This window comes from Syngnathoides biaculeatus, chromosome 12 (assembly GCF_019802595.1).
Source record: "Syngnathoides biaculeatus isolate LvHL_M chromosome 12, ASM1980259v1, whole genome shotgun sequence".
Classification (NCBI taxonomy): domain Eukaryota; kingdom Metazoa; phylum Chordata; class Actinopteri; order Syngnathiformes; family Syngnathidae; genus Syngnathoides; species Syngnathoides biaculeatus.
The window spans coordinates 25721353-25740149 of NC_084651.1; the positions used below are offsets into that span (position 1 = coordinate 25721353).

Sequence of the window (18797 nt, forward strand, 5' to 3'; positions counted from 1 at the left end):
ACATATACATACATATACATATATATACATACATATACATACATACACACATACTACATACACACTATATATACACCACACATACATACCCATAACATATACCATACCATCCACACATACACATATACACATACATACACACATACACAATACATACACACATACACATATACATACCCACATACCACATAGACACACACACATACAATAACAGTACACAGGACACAGAAGCAGACATACAGAGACAGACATTACAAGAACAAAGAGAAACAGACAGACACAGAAAAACAGACAGACATAAACAGATGACAAAGACAGTATAGACACATCCATATAGACATGAACATACACGATATACAGACAGGACAGAGATACAGACAACATATAGACATATATACAACAGACATAGATACACATACATATATACAAATATAGACAACATACATATATACATATATACACAGACATATACACATATATACCATACATATACATATATACACACAGACATATATACAGGGACAGTATACATATATTACATACATATAGACATACATATATTATACGATATATATACACACATACATATAGCCATACATATACAGACAGATACATACATAGACATACATAATAGACAGATACATATATACATACATATATAGATATACATATATATATACACACACAATACATACATACATATACACACACACATACATACATATACACCACACATACATACATATACACACACACATACATACATATACACACACACATACATACATCATATACACACACATACATACATACATACATATACATACATATATATACATATACACATATATATACATATACACATATATATAGACATATACACATATAATACATATAACACATATACACACATACACACATATACACACATACACACATATACACAAAATACACACATATACACCTATACCTACACATACACACACATATATACACATATATATACACATACACACATATATATACCACATATCGATACACATACACACATATATATACACATATATACATACCATACGACACACATACATATATACACACACAGATGCATATGTCATACACACACACGATACATACACACACACCATATATACACACACACACACATATAACACACAGCACACAACATTAGCAAACACACACACACACATATATAACACCACACACACTATATACACACAGCACACATACATATATACACACACACACATACCTATATACAACACAAACACACATACACATAATACACACACACACATACATATAACACACACACACACACCATATATACACACACACACACACATATATACACACAACACACACACATAGATCCACACACACACATTCCACACAAATAGACAATCACATTGCACACCACAAACCCCACCTACACATATACACAACACACATACATAACACACATATACACACACACCACATACTCCATACACATAGACACACACCCACATCGGACACATATACCCACAAACACACATACATCACATACACAAACACTCCACAACAGCTTAGACACACATATAACACACACACACAACATACACATATATACACACACACACTACATACACTATACCACACACACTCCACCACATACATACACATTACACACACACCCATATCCACACACACACTACATACACATATACACACACACACATACATACACATATATAACACATACATATACACCCATATATATACACATACGCATATATATACACACTACGCATACTATACACTAACGCATATATATACACATACGCATATTATATACACATCCGTCATATATATAATATATATACATACATACATATATATATATCTATACACATTCATACACCCTCACACATCACACAACATACATACATATATATATATACGTACATATACCTTATATTACACAATAACATACATCTATCATATATACACTACATATATATACCATACATACATATATATATACACATACATACATATATATATCCCATACTACATAAACAATATCCCACATATATACACATACATACATACATACACAATAATACACAATCATACATACATACACTAATATACACATACATACATACATACATACATACATACATACATATACATACATACACATACATACATACATACATATACATATATACACATACATACATACATACATATACATTATACACATACATACATACATACATACATATACATACACACATACATACATACTACTATACAATATATACACATACATACATACTACATATACATATATACACATACTATACATACATACATATACATACATACATACATATACTATCCACACATACACATACATCATATAGCACACCTACACATACAGACATATACACACATCATACAGACATATACACACATACATACAACTATACACACATACATACAGACATATACACACATACATATACATACATATACCCACATACATACAGACATATACACACAACATACATACAGACATATACATAATACATATCCATATATATAACACATATATATACATACAATATATATACATACTATATACATACATTATATACATTTCTATATACATACATATATATCATACATATATATACATACATAGATATATATACATACATATATACATATAATCCCTACATAGATACATATACATACATTATATACATATACATACATATATTATATGTATACACATACCTATATACATATATACATATATACATACATATATACATATATATATATCATATATACATATATACATACATATATACATATATATATATCACACTACATAATTTATTATACATATATATATTACATATATATATATACATTATATATATACTATATATATTACACATATTATATATACATATATATATACATATAATATATACATATATATATACATTATACTATATATATAACATATATATATACATATATATATACATATATATATACACATATATACATACATATATAGTATAGACATATATATACATACATATATATACACATATATACATACATTAATATATACATAATATATACATACATATATATCCATACATATATTATACATTACTACATACACATATACATATATATAACATATACATATATAGACTAATACATACATATATATATCTATACATATATATACTATATAATACATACATACATATATATATTATCCATATACATATATACATACATACATATACATACATATACATATACATATATACGAATATACATATACACACATACATATACATACATACATTATATATATACATACATATATACATACATAATATATAACATACATACATATATACATACATACATATATATAAACATACACTACACAATACACATACATACATATATCCACACATACATATATACCACACATACATACATATACATAGCACATACATACTATACATACACTACACACATACATCACATACACACATACATACACATACACACATACACATACACACATATACACATACATACATACATATACACACATACATACATACATACACACATACACACATACATACATACACATATCAACACACATACATATATACACACACTACATATATACACACATACATATATACCACACATACATAATACACACAATACATATATACACACATACATATACTACACACATAATATATACACACAGTACTACATACATACATACAATATATATAATATCACACACATACATATATCCACAACATACATATAATACACACATACACACTACATACATATATATTCATATATACATACATACATACATATATATATTCATATATACATACATACATACATATATTCATATATACATACATACATACATATATAATATTCATATATACATCCACATATATATTTCATATCTACATTCACATATATATTCATATATACATTCACAGTATATAGTTTCTCATATATACTTCAACAATACATATCATATATACATTCACATATATACATATATACATTCACATATACATATATACATTCACATATATACATATATACATTCACATATATACATATATACATTCACATATATACATATATACATTCACATATATACATATATAACTCACATATATACAATATACATTCACATATATACATATATACATTCACATATATACATAATATACATTCACATATATACATATATCCATTCACATATATACATATTCATAATACATACACATATATACATACCATATATCATACACATATATACATACACATATATCTTCTTTCTTTCTTTTCCTTTCGGCTTGTCCCGTTAGGGGTCGCCACAGCGTGTCATCTTTTGCCATCTTAGCCTATCTCCTGCATCTTCCTCTCGAACCCCAACTGCCCTCATGTCTTTCCTCACCACATCCATAAACCTTCTCTTTTGTCTTCCTCTCGCCCTTTTGCCTGGGAGCTCCATCCTCAGCATCCTTCTACCAATATACTCACTCTCATCCTCGCTCTCGCCTCTGACATGTCCAACCATCGAAGTCTGCTCTCTCGAATCTTGTCTCCAAAACATCCAGCTTTGGCTGTCCCTCTAATGAGCTCATTTCTAATCCTATCCAACCTGGTCACTCCGAGCGAGAACCTCACAATCTTCCTTTCTGCCACCTCCAGTTCAGCTTCCTGTTGTTTCTCTTCAGTGCCACGTCTCTAATCCGTACATCATGGCCGGCCTCACCACTGTTTTATAAACTTTGCCCTTCATCCTAGCAGACACTCTTCTGTCACATAACACACCAGACACCTTTCGCCAGCTGTTCCAACCTGCTTGGACCCGTTTCTTCACTTCCTGACCACACTCTCCATTGCTCTGTATTGTTGACCCCAAGTATTTGAAGTCGTCCACCCTCGCTATCTCTTCTCCCTGTAGCCTCATCTTCCTCCCCCTCTACTTTTCTCATTCACGCACATATATTCTGTTTACTTCGGCTAATCTTCATTCCTCTCCTTTCCAGTGCATGTCTCCATCTTTCCAATTGTTCCTCTGCGTGCTCCCTGCTTTCACTGCATATGACAATATCATCTGCGAACATCATGGTCCAAGGGGATTCCAGTCTAACCTCATCTGTCAGCCTATCCATTACCACTGCAAACAGGAAGGGGCTCAGAGCTGATCCCTGATGCAGTCCCACCTCCACCTTAAATTCCTCTGTCACACCTAAGGCACACCTCACCATTGTTCTGCTGCCATCATACATGTCCTGTACTATTTTAACATACTTCTCTGCCACACCAGACCTGCGCATGCAGTACGACAGTTCCTTTCTTGGTACTCTGTCATGGGCTTTCTCTAGGTCTACAAAGTCACAATGTAGCTCCTTCAGACCTTCTCTGGACTTTTCCACGAGCATCCTCAAGGAAATAATGCATCTGTCGTACTCTTTTTAGGCATGAAACCATACTGTTGCTCGCAGATACTTACTTCTGTCCTGAGTCTAGCCTCCACTACTCTTCTCCCCTATACTTCATTGTGTGGGCTCATCAACTTTATTCCTCTATAGTTCCCACAGCTCTGAACATCCCCTTTGTTCTTAAAAATGGGAACTAGAACACTTTTCCTCCTCCATTCTTCAGGCATCTTTTCGCCCGCTAGTATTCTGTTGAATAAGTTGGTCAAAAACTCCACAGCCATCTCTCCAAATTGCTTCCATACCTCTACCGGTATGTCATCAGGACCAACTGCCTTTCCATTTTTCATCCTTTGTAGTGCCTTTCTGACTTTCCCCTTAGTAATCATTTCCACTTCCTGGTCCTTCACTCTTGCCTCTTCAACTCTTCCTTCTCTCTCATTTTCTTCATTCATCAACTTCTCAAAGTATTCTTTCCATCTATTTAGTACACTACCACGGCACCAGTCAACACATTTCCATCTCTATCCTTAATCACCCTGACCTGCTGCACATCCTTCCCATCTCTATCCCTCTGTCTGGCCAACCTGTAGAGATCCTTTTCTCCTTCTTTCGTGTCCAACCTGGTGTACATGTCTTCATATGCCTCTTGTTTAGCCTTTGCCACCTCTACCTTTGCCCTACGTCGCATCTCGATGTACTCCTTTCGCCTCTCCTCAGTCCTCTCAGTATCCCACTTTCTTCTTCTTCGCTAATCTCTTTCCTTGTATGACTCCCTGTATTTTGGGGTTCCACCACCAAGTCTCCTTCTCCCCTTTCCTACCAGATGACACACCAAGTACTCTCCTGCCTGTCTCTCTGATCACCTTGGCTGTCGTCGTCCAGTCTTCCGGGAGCTTCGGTTGTCCATCGAGAGCCTGTCTCACCTCTTTCCGGAAGGCCGCACGACATTCTTCCTTTCTCAGCTTCCACCACATGGTTCTCTGCTCTACCTTTGTCTTCTTAATCTTCCTACCCACCACCAGAATCATCCTACATACTACCATCCTATGCTGTCGAGCTACACTCTCCCCTACCACTACTTTACAGTCAGTAACCTCCTTCAGATTACATCGTCTGCACAAAATATAATCTACCTGCGTGGTTCTACCTCCGCTCTTGTAGGTCACTATATGTTCCTCCCTCTTCTGGAAATAAGTGTTCACTACAGCCATCTCCATCCTTTTTGCAAAGTCCACCACCATCTGCCCTTCAAAGTTCCTTTCCTGGATGCCGTACTTACCCATCACTTCTTCATCGCCCCTGTTTCCTTTACCAATATGTCCATTACAATCTGCACCAATCACAACTCTCTCGCTGTCTGGGATGCTCAGAACTACTTCATCTAGTTCCTTCCAGAATTTCTCTTTCAACTCTAGGTCACATCCTACCTGTGGTGCATAGCCGCTAACCACATTATACATAACACCCTCAATTTCAAATTTTAGTCTCATCACTCGATCTGATACTCTTTTTACCTCCAAGACATTCTTAGCCAGCTCTTCGTTTAAAATAACCCCTACTCCAATTCTCTTCCCATCTACTCCGTGGTAGAATAATTTAAACCCTGCTCCCAAACTTCTAGCCTTACTACCTTTCCACCTGCTCTCTTGGATGCACAGAATATCAACCTTTCTCCTAATCATCATGTCAACCAACTCCTGTGCTTTTCCTGTCATAGTCCCAACATTCAAAGTCCCTACACTCAGTTGTAGGCTCTGTGCATTCCTCTTTTTCTTCTGACGCTGGATCCGGTTTTCCTCCTCCTCTTCTTTGTCTTCATATATACAATATACATACACATATACCATATTACATACACATATATACATACACATATATACATACACATATACAACACATATACACATATACACCATACATACATACATATAGATACATATACATACACATATATACTACATATACATACACATATATACATAATATACATACACATATATACATACATATCATACATATATATACATACATACATACACATACATATATACATACATACATACATACATACATACATATATACATACATACAACACATACATATACATACATACATACACATACATATACATACATACATACACACATATACAATACATAAAATACACATACATACATATATATACACATACATACATACATATATATACACATATACACACATAACACATACATACATATATATATATATTTTGAAAATGCTGAAAGTTTAGCTCAACATAATCGGCGTTCGTGGCAACAAGCTAGCAATACATTGGAACAAACATTCCTGTCAGGAATAATGACGTATTGTTGTGGGGGGTGGGAGGGTTCGCACCACGGGACTGCCGTGAATAGGAGGTTGGCATGATAGAACGCGCCTTTATGTGCATGTGCTCGACGTATTGGCCACACCTGAATCAAGCGACGAGGTGAATGATAGTCTAACGTCTTTTTTTTTGGGGGGGGGGGGGGACGCCGTCAGACTGCCTTGCGATCGACGCAATGAGAACACGTGGTGTAACTGAATTTCCTTTCATCAACAAGATTGAAAAATTTATTGGCTGTCAGATAGACACGTGACAGGGCAAAAATTAAAGCAGCTTTTGGATTCATCGGCCACAAAGACATGGACATAAAAGTCCTGTGCTGAGCTGATCGATGACCTCATTCATCATATAAATTATGAATATATTAAATATGATTATTGAAATTGTTTGCACATTGGTCTTCCATGTGAATAGTTTTATTAAACTCCATGATCGGTGATCAACCCCAAAAAATCCTGATCGTGTAAAGCCAAGTACTCTTATGATTTAGATTCTGATTACAAATAGTATACTATAGAGCTAGTGCATGTGACGACACCATTTTCACGGCGTCATATTGCCGGTCAAAAAGAGCTACTCGACAGTGTGGGGGACATTGAACCGAAGCAGAATATATACACAATGCCGGAGACTTGGTGTGCTGTTCGTTGTTACAACAGACAAGACAGATATTCAAAGAGATCATTCTATGGAATACCAGCTGAAAAGATGAGAAAAGATCGATTGATTTTGGTAATTAAACATGATGGATGGTGCCCAACCAAATACACACGCCTGTGTAGCGATCACTTCACTTTAGGTAGTAATTCTTCTCAATCTCAAATTCCCAAAAAGTACTTATAATGCCAAGTTGGCTCATTTGAGAAAAATGTGTTTAAAAAAAAAAAAAAAAACGACACAGTACTCTCCAATGTACACGAAGTGTGTTGCAGCCACACGTTAATATTCGGTAAATGTTTGCCAGACAGACTTTTTTTTTCCTAATATGCGTTCTCAAATGAGCCCAATGCGTATTTAAAAAAAAAAAAAAAAAAAAAAAACTGTCACAATGAATGCGAGTTTGTGTAAAACCTGGGGTCATTTATTTAAATATCGGTATTTGTATTGAAAAAAATCTGAGCGGCTCCATCACTATGTGGGATTCATTCTTGATTGAGAACAGATCCAGCAACAAAGTATTTGTATGCGTCCAGACTTTTATAAACTTTCAAACTTCTGTGTAAATCTCAACTTATTCACCAGATACATGTGTATATCCAGTTGTCCAAGAGCGGAAGCAGGGTATTGGTCCAATTTCTTATCGGCAAAAACATCAACTTCGGCATTAAATATGGGTCCTATATGCCTCGTGTCTCTCATTTTTCCATGTACCTTTGTTTATTATCACATTCTAAATATTTAACAGTATCGAACAAAACTCTGGGCGTCATGCTATAAGACGTATTTTCGTGTCTCCAACCGACTTAGCATTGAGCAATGCTTTGCTTGACCGACACTTCCAGCCAGTGACGTGATTTGATGACGTAGGTGCATGAGCTCTATATTCCCATTCTGATGGGCTCATCACCTGTGGGAGGGGCCATAGCGGTATGGTGTTGTGTAAGATGGGCGGTGGCCGATGACTGATGATCCCCGGCTGCAGGCACTGGCTCTCGGCTCACCTCCAAACACAGCTTGAGCTCTGATACCAGTGCTCTTGAGAGGGGTTAGACTCTCTTCCATTCTGGAGTTGCCCACAGTGAGAGGCAGGTGTGGGTATACTTAGTGCTGCCCCCCCCAGGTTGAAGACTGTACGTTGGGATTCACCCCAATGGATGAGAGGGAATCCCCCTCCCCTCTGCCTTTGGGTGGGGGGACGGGTCCTGACTGTTGTTTGTGCCAATGCACCAACGAGCAGTTCAGAGTACCCACCCTTTTTGGAAACCTTGGAGGGGTGCTGGAGAGTGCTCTTGTTGGTGACTCAATTGGAGAAATACACCTCCCCCCAAACAGAACCCAAAGCTCTTCTGTAATTGGACTTCTGTGCTAATCACGGATTGTCCATTACGAACGCCATGTTCAAACATAAGTGTGTCCACTTGGCACCAGAACACCCGAGGTTGCAGGTCGATGATCGGCTTAGTGGTCGTGTCATCGGAGTTTCAGTTTCATGCCAGGTGAAGAGAGGGGACGAGGTGTCAACTGATCACCACCTGGTGTTGACTTGCCTCCAAGGTGGGGGAAGATGCCGGTCTGACCTTACCTGGTCTGCTAGGAATATCTGGCAGATCCAGTCAGAAGCCGTTTCAACACCCACCTCCAAGATAACTTTGTCCACGTACTGGGGATGTGGCGGACATAAAGTCGGAGTGGACCATGTTCTGCGACTCCATTGCTGAGGTGCCCCAGTGGAGCCGTGGCAGTGAGGTGGTCGGTGGCTGTTGTGGCGGCAATCCCGGAACCCGCTGGTGGACAACAACGAGGGATGCTGTCAAGCTGAATAATGTGTCCTATCGGGCGTTTTGGCCTGAGGGAATCCTGAGGAAGCTGATGGCTACCAGATGACGAAGCGGAATGCTGCTTTGCTGGTCACTGAAGCAAATACTCTCGTATTTGGTGAGGCCATGTAGAAAAACTTCCAGATGGCTTGGAGGAAATTGTGCCTGTATCTCAGGAAGGGAAAGCAGTGCAGCATCCACATTGTGTAGAGTGGGGATGGGGCACTGCTGACCTCAACTAAGAACGTTGAGTCGTTGTGAAGAATACTTCTAAGACCACAATACCACCAGCATGTCTTCCCATAAGGAAGCAGAGTCTGGGTTCTCTGAGATGGGCTCTCCGATCTCTGAGGTCGAGGTCATCAAGGTTGTTAAAAAGCTTCTCGGTTGCCAGGCTCCAGGGGTGGATGAGATCTGCCGGAGTTCCTAAAAGTTCTCGATGTTGTGGAGCTTTCCTAGTTGACCAAACTCTGCAACATCGGATGCACAGCGGGTACACTGACTCTGGATCGACAGGCTGAGGTGGATGTACCACTTATTAAGAAGGAGGACCGGAGCCTCGTAAGGTCTTTTTAGGGGTGCTGGACAAGGGGGGTCCATCAGGAGGTCGAATCTTAAGATTCAAGAGGAGCAGTGTTCCCCGTGGAACAATGGATAAGCTCCACACCCTCGCCAGAGTCCTCAAGGGTCCATGGTCGTTCACCCAACAAGTCTACGTGATTTGTGGATTTACGGACGGCATTCGAACGTGTTCCTTGGGGAATCCTGTGGTGAGTGCCTCGGGAGTATATTGATATGGGTTCTCCGGTCCCTGTATGGCTGGTGTCATGCAGACAGTAAGTCAGACTAGTTTCTGGTGAGGGTTGGACTCTACCAAGGCTGCCTTTTTTTTTTTTTTTTTCCCCCACATTGTGATCATAAATTTTATGGACAGAATTTCTGAGAGTAGCGAATGAGGGCAGAATGAAACGGGAGAAGAACAGGCATATGAGTCAGTGTCTACAGTGATGCAGACTTTGTATCAGTCCATTGTGGCAAACGAGCGAAGATGAAACGCGAAGCTCTCATTTCACCAGTCGATCTATGTTCCTACCCTCACCTCTGGTCACAAGCTGTGGGGTGTGACGGAAAAAAACAAGATCCGGGATGCAAGGGGCTGAAATGAGTATCCTCCACAAGCCGAAAGGAAAAGAAGAAGAATGTGATACATCAATTAATCAGTCAATTCGTAATATTAAAATTCCACCTTGGCAAACCTTCATGATGGCTGAAAGCACAGAATACAGTCCACAAAAAAGTATTTCTATATTTTAAATACAGGGAGCAAAATAACGTTCACCATCAAAGTGGGAGCATCATTCAGTTGTGTGCAAGTACTGCAAAAGAATATCGTGCAAGCAATTATTAAGTAAATACACCAAGAAAAACAGACTGGGATATCATTGTGAGTAAAAAAAAAAAAAATTAAATGAAATAAATTTGGAAGCTGGCTTTCAAATGTATAATTTATAGTTGTCTTGGTTTGGTAAGCAATGTTTTGTTGTGTAGTGAAAAGAACAAAAGTTTGACATTTTCATTGTAAGTTTGCAAAAACTTAGAATTGCACTTCAAGTGTTCTGATGGGAATGTAAAAATCACATGCAGTAATATGATTCTTTTAATAAGCCATGAAAGTTCAATGGATGACACTTCTGATGTTCCTCAGAGTGGTCAAAGGATCGCTCAGAAGTTTAGTGCGTTTGTCAAAAACATAGAGGGAACATTGCCTGGGAACAGGCCAAAACACGCTGGAGAGACGAGGTCTCTCGGGTTTTCTGAGAAAACCTTCCCCACGGAAGATCTGGATGAAGTGGTCCTGCTCAAGCTACCTCCCCCACAAGCCATCCTCGAATAAGCACTAGAAAATGGATGAATGGATGGGTGGATGGGTAGTACAGCCATCCCTCTCTACTTCATGCCTCACCTATTGCGGCTTCAGTGCATCGCAGGTTACCCCCCCCCACGCAGAAGTTACGCTTTTGTGGTGCCATTATGGCGTGAATGAATCAGCTATGCGCGACAAAGAATGATGTGGTAAAGATGGTGAGAGACACACATCCCAAGATCTCTTTGCGAGCAAAAGTTCCTCTTGTCTAGGAGGGGGCGCCACACCAGCGGAACGGAAGCTGTGTAACAATGGCACGCCAGAAGTGACATCACAACAATGCACCACGGATATTCAATCCTACGCAAGACGACATCACGCGTTTCCTTTGTTTGTGACTTTCCTTTACTATAGTAAAAGTTATTTTATTGTTATGGTTTGTCGAGACACTTGTACTGTTGTAATTTTTGTCTCAAGTATGCCGAGTGTAAATGCTGTATCGTTGATTAAAAATTCTGTTACCCACACGGCAGCTCAAGCAGAAGTCTCCGAGTGATGAATGGTAACTATACAGTAGAATAATATAATGTTAATTTATATTTATATAATAAATTTATAATGCTGTAAATGGTTTTGTAATTAAAGATTTAACGCAAAGTACAAATACTGTTTACATATTTTAAACATTCTGGTACCCGCATTAACATACATCCCCCGCTACTTCACGGTTTTCCACTTCTCGTAGGTGTTACTGGTCCCAATTAACCTTGAAAAATGAGACTACTGTATACTCTTAACCTGCCCATGTTCTGAAATTACAGATATGGTATACTGTAATCGTGACAATTGCAAGATGCAATTTAAGAAGTGCATCTCATTCACTAATACGGAGGCGATGATCAGTGACGATGCATTGACACCATACGCAAAGAGAAATATCGGCTCCACAGCTTGGCGACCAAGAGACGTAATAAAATTGGATGCAGCAAGCAGCTGTTCAATGTGGATGCCAGTAATGTCGGACGCTGGATCCTCCTCTGTCCAAAACCATCAAACCCAAATATCCGAAACAATCTCTGTTACTGTAACTTTCTATGACTATTTCTCTACGGAAAATTATCATTTCATCACAGATCTGTCTGTGAATGCTGGTGCAAATCAATGATTCTTTAACAGACACCTACAAGATGTGATCTGGACAATTTGGTTTTGTCGATTGAAAATATAGCCAGTGGCTTCAGCATCAAGTATGTTTCATAATGCCGACAATTTAAATGCTGAAGACTAATTGACAGTGGACATGGTGATGTAAAATTATAGGCTAAAGCTGTAGCGGCAAAACTAGCCCACTCGGTGCTACAATCCAGCCTCCAGAATCAATTTGAAAGTGAAATAATCCATAAAATAATCTTGTGGTAGGGACTCAGGATAATTTTGGAATTCTGCTCATGTAGAAAATGAAGAGGTTAAAATTTGTAGGTCCTTATAAATTTATTTAATTTTAAAGCACAAAAATAAGTTTTCAGTACTGAACACCTGTGACTTTAAAGCTTTGTGCCTTAAAATACAACCACTGATCAGTTATTATGGGGAAAGGCCATGATGCTTAACATAAAAAAAAAAATGATGAATGTCATTTAATGTCAATAACTGTCATGATCCATTCTCAACAAAATTTACTTGGGCATCTCTCCTTCTTCCCACTTAATACTAATGAATACATCAATATTTTGGACTTTATTCACATTAATTAACCCTTTTCCTCTCCATAGGATATTTCTGTACAAAAAAAGCTGTCATTTAATGAGGGAACTGCTTAACGAACATAAAATCCTTAATACTGGGATGATCTTTCTAATATTTCAGATGTTGGTGTGGACATAAATTGGTTTGGTATTGGTAACAACTGAGTGATCACAGAACAACTGGTTATCACATCTGCCTCATAGTTCTGAGAACCTTGGTTCAAATCAGACCATACCTGTGTGGGGTTTGTATGTTCTCCACATGCTTACATGGGTTCTCTCCATCTATTTTCAGTTTCCTCCCACATTCCCAAAAAATGCATGTTAGGTAATTGAAGACTAACAGTCACCTGACATAGGTCCCAGCATGCCCATGACCCAAGTGGGGATAAACGGTATGGAAAATGCATGGATGGATGGATGGATGGATGGATACTTGATTACTTTTCTCACATTAAGATTAAGCATTTTAGGCTGTCACTTATGATGTACACCTGTAGATGATAAACTAAAGCAAAAGATTCTGAATAAATCTGAGGCTGTTTTGTAAAATTAAAGATGACATTGAAATTTTTCCTAATTTACTTGTTTTGCTTTGAAACAAAAGGGTAAAGTGAGAGTTATTTGTTATGAAAAGTATATTATTTAGTGTTCCGCCCTCTTTGACATTAAATAGAGCTGTATATCGCCCCTGAACTACAATGAATTTGACACCCCTCCTTTCCGGTGAGCCGGGTGGTCGCAAGAAGGATCATTCAATTTCCCAAGGCCTCTTACTTTCACATTGAAAAGTCATTTCCGCTGTGTTTTTACATGAGACACAAGCGATGTTGAGCCCTTATTGACAAAAAGTGATGCAGAAGGTTGCGCTGTTCGCCAGCCGAGTGCTCTGTAAACCGACTAGCTGTTAGCTTTCCAAGTTGGATGTCATAAATACGAGGACGCAAACAGTCACTTGTTAAACATAGTCAGTACGGAAGCGAGGGTTCCAACGTGGTGTCAACTATGTCAGTGTCCTTGTTTTTCAGAATCAATCGTGTTTAAATGAGATCATTAGGCCCCGTAACAACAGCGAGTAACGGCTAGCGTGAGCAAGCTGAACTGTAACTCGTGTTGACATGCAGAAGCTGAACAAGTGCAGCTGGCCGAGCTTCTCAGAGAGCTCAGGTGCTTACCGTGCTGCGCAGAAGCCTGGAGAATAGCCCCCGAAGTGCCGTCAATGACTTTGATACTCCCTTTGCTGGTGACTGCTAAGATAGCGTTGAGGGCTGGGTGGTATGAAAGGCTTCGCAGGCCCTCCTCGTCGCAACGCAAGCAACCGTCTCGGAGTACAATCCAGTCCGAGGGGGTGGACGAGCCGGAGCCCGGCGAGGCAGCGGCCGCCATCTTTCCTTACTTCCCCGTTGCCGGCCCTTCTTGCTAATGCTCGGAACTGTCGACACACTCAATAAAACTCAATCTAGTCGACTACTTCACTCCACAGCCACTGCTGGTCTCTTCCCGTCCGTCCGTCAGCGTAGCAGGGGGCTATTCACTAACAACGCTGAGAAAATCCCGTCAGGGTTCGCTGTCAGTTACGTGAACGTCAAATGAAAGTGGCGTAGCCGCAGCCACATCTCGCGAGGCTTCTGTATTTAAACGAGAATAGCGTAATAACGCGCTCCCATTTCTGCAAATATCAACCGTCCGTTGTTTCGCACCGGCAAATGCCGAGGGCGCCTGTTTAAAAAAAATCCCATGACCAAGAGTTGTTGTTATACAAGATTTTTTTCTTCTTCAACCAAGGTTTGACCTCGAAATAACTTAATGTAACCACAATAATTTATTTTAAGTGTACCCTTTGATGTGTGACAAATTTTGTTGTTAAATCACGTTTTGTGACGTGTATGTTATTTTAACAACAAAAATATTTTAGCAAAAATATGTTAACAGGGCAGCATGGTGCCTCAGCTGAAAAAGCGTTGGCCTCACAGTTCTGAGGACCAGGGTTCAATCCTAGCCCTCCCTGTGTGGAGTTTGTATGTTCTCTCTGTGTTTGTGTGGGTTTTCTCTGGGCATTCCGGTTTCCTCCCACACCCCTAAAACTTGCAACATTAATTGGACTCTCAATTGCCCCTAAGTGTGCTTGTGAGTGCTGCTGATTGTCTCTATGTGCCCTCCCACTGGGTAGCAACCAGTTCACCCTGCCTCCTGCCCGATGCCAGCTGGGATAGATAGGTTCTTGCACTCCCGCGCTCTTTGTGAGTTTAAGCGGCTAAGAAAATGGATGTGATAACGAAAAAAAAACATTTCGGGCAAACAGCCAACTTCTGTATTCTGGACTGATCGCCAATTAATCACAGGGCTCATATTCGTTTCAGCTTATTTAATAATCCCAGGCCGTACTTCCCTTTTTCTGTACTGCAAACTCCATACACGGGAAGAAAACACTGCACAGTGCTGTACTGTAATGCTTATGGTGCGATTGTCTTTTTTAATCCCACACATTCTCATACATTTCTACACATTCAATCAAAATCATTCAAAGTGGAATCATGTCTGGCGATTGTCAGGAGGCATTTGTATATGCATATACATACACATAGCTGTTCTTAAGCCTGTTAAAACTATTCGTGCTTAAGGAGTTCATTGCCAACATTGCAGTGTCATTACTCAATGGCTTTAAAATGGCCCAAAAGAATGTGTTCCTGGTTTGTAAAAGGAGGGGATCTTTTGATTCCTTGGCCTTAAGGGCAAATGTCTAATTAGACATTGCCTCAGTTCAGAAAACTGGATCTTCCCTGTAATCAGAATCATATTTATTTGCCAAGTATGTCAAAACTACAAGGAAATCGTCTTGGGTAGTTGGAGCCACAAGTTAGAAATGGAGATACAAATATCAAACTCGACCCGGCGTGGTGGTGGTGTGTGTGTTTTGGGGGCAGATGAATTGATCTACCCGCAAAATTAAATTGGTAAAAGAAAAATCATATGTAATAAATGAATGAGTTCTTACAAGCATCTTATTACCAATCCTCTTTTGACAGTAACTTGAAAAATGAGAAAAAAATACAGTTCAGTACTAAAAGCTACTATCATTGACTGATGATTTCAGAACTTATCCATCAAGTTGTTGTGGTTATATTTAACAATTTGAGGTGAGGGAAACTGTACCAGCAATGTGGTCTGTGATTAAAAAAAAAAAAAAAAAAAAAAAGTGTGATACCCATGCATGAAAATCAAAGTCAAACTCAGAATACCATTAATTCTGCAACAGTGTCAAGGCATGGCCTCAGTACAAAGTGTTTGAGTCCCCACTATGTAACCCAAGACCCTAGGGGAATATTTGTATGGCATTTGGGGGTTGCTAATATACAGTATAATACTGTATTAATCAGTGTCATCCTTTTTCATTGCAGGGCACTAGACGACTGGTTTGTACATCTGGCTCACAGTTCTGAGGACCGGGGTTAAAATTGCATGTTCACCCCATGTCTGTGTGGGTTTTCTCCATTTCATTTTTTTGTCTCACTGTCGCAAGTGTTATCTGTGTGTGTATTTTTATTCTTTATTTTCCTTTCATACTTTTATGTTACTATGATGCGGTTCTTTTGTGATGCAGAATTCTGGAATGTTCCGAGGAGTGCCTATATAAGACAGTCAACAGAGCTTCTTACCAACACTCTGGGACAAGCAGAGAAGTACACGCTACACTGCATTCTGCCTTTCATCCCTGGACATTTGTTGACTTGGATTGACTATTCATGGAAGGAACCTTTGCCTGGTTAGTCAACTCTGGTGACTATTTGAAGCTTGGCTCAACTACTCAGTCTTTGAACTTCTATTTTGTGTTGTATTGTTGTGTGTGTAATTAAATTGTCTTAAACGCAATACAACTGCTTTGTCATATTTTGCTGGTTTGAGCAAGTTGATTTTAGTCTAAATTAACACGGAACACAAGTCAAATCAGGCTGAACCTCTACTTTCAGACCAGTGAGGATCGGCAAAATTATGTAATTTTGTTAAATGCCACAATAATGAGAGAAATCATTTGAGAGAATTTAATATTTTCATCGAGGCCAAAAGTTTACATACATTTCTTTAGTACCAAGTAGCAATTCCTCTAAACTGCATGACTTGGGTCAAACGTTTTGGGTAACCTTGCACAAGCTTCGGACAGTAAGCTGCTGGAATCTCGGCGAATTCCTTCTGACTGTACTGGTGAACTGTAACTGAGTCAGTTGCCTTGCTTGCACACGCCTTTTAAGATCTGTCCACAAATTTTCGATGAGATTCAGATCATGAGTTTTGTATGGCCACTCTTAAGACATTGATTTTATCCTCAAATGAAGAACACCACTTTAACATGTTGGCAGTATGCTCAGGTTCATTGTCCACTTGGAAGACTCATTTGCACCCAAGTTTTACCTTCCGGGCTGATGTCTTGAGATGTTGCCTTAATATCACCTTGTAATGTTTTTTCTTTTTGATGCCATCTATTTTATGGAGCGCTCCTTTTCCTGCATTAACAAAACAGCACCACAACATGATGACCTCCAGACTTCATAGTTGGGATGGTGTTCTCGGGTCTATAAGATTCCCCCTTTTTCCTTCAGATGTAACGTTGGTCATTATGGCCAAACAGTATTTATCTTGTAAAAAAAAAAAAAATGAAAAAATAAAAATAAATTGGTCTAATTGAAGCATCTTAGAACATCCACAATCACATATTTGCAATCATATTCAGCACAACGAGGTTCAAGCAGAATCAATCAATCATTATATGCTGTAAAAAAAAATTACTGTCTTGAGAA

At 38.6% G+C, this 18797-nt stretch overlaps 1 protein-coding gene and 1 long non-coding RNA gene across 2 annotated transcripts in view; one reads left to right on the forward strand and one right to left on the reverse strand.

Annotated features, from left to right (window-relative positions):
- birc6 (baculoviral IAP repeat containing 6) overlaps window positions 1-15581 on the reverse strand; it is a 199404-nt gene extending 183823 nt beyond the window's left edge. The window contains 1 exon segment of the mRNA XM_061837281.1: window positions 15180-15581. Coding sequence (XP_061693265.1) covers window positions 15180-15390 — 211 coding nt within the window. The 5' untranslated portion in view covers window positions 15391-15581.
- Window positions 15582-15652: 71 nt separating this feature from the next.
- LOC133509867 (uncharacterized) lies at window positions 15653-18723 on the forward strand. Its single transcript, XR_009797458.1, has 2 exons — window positions 15653-15789; window positions 17403-18723. It is a non-coding gene; the product is annotated as an uncharacterized LOC133509867 (long non-coding RNA).
- Window positions 18724-18797: the final 74 nt, after the last annotated feature.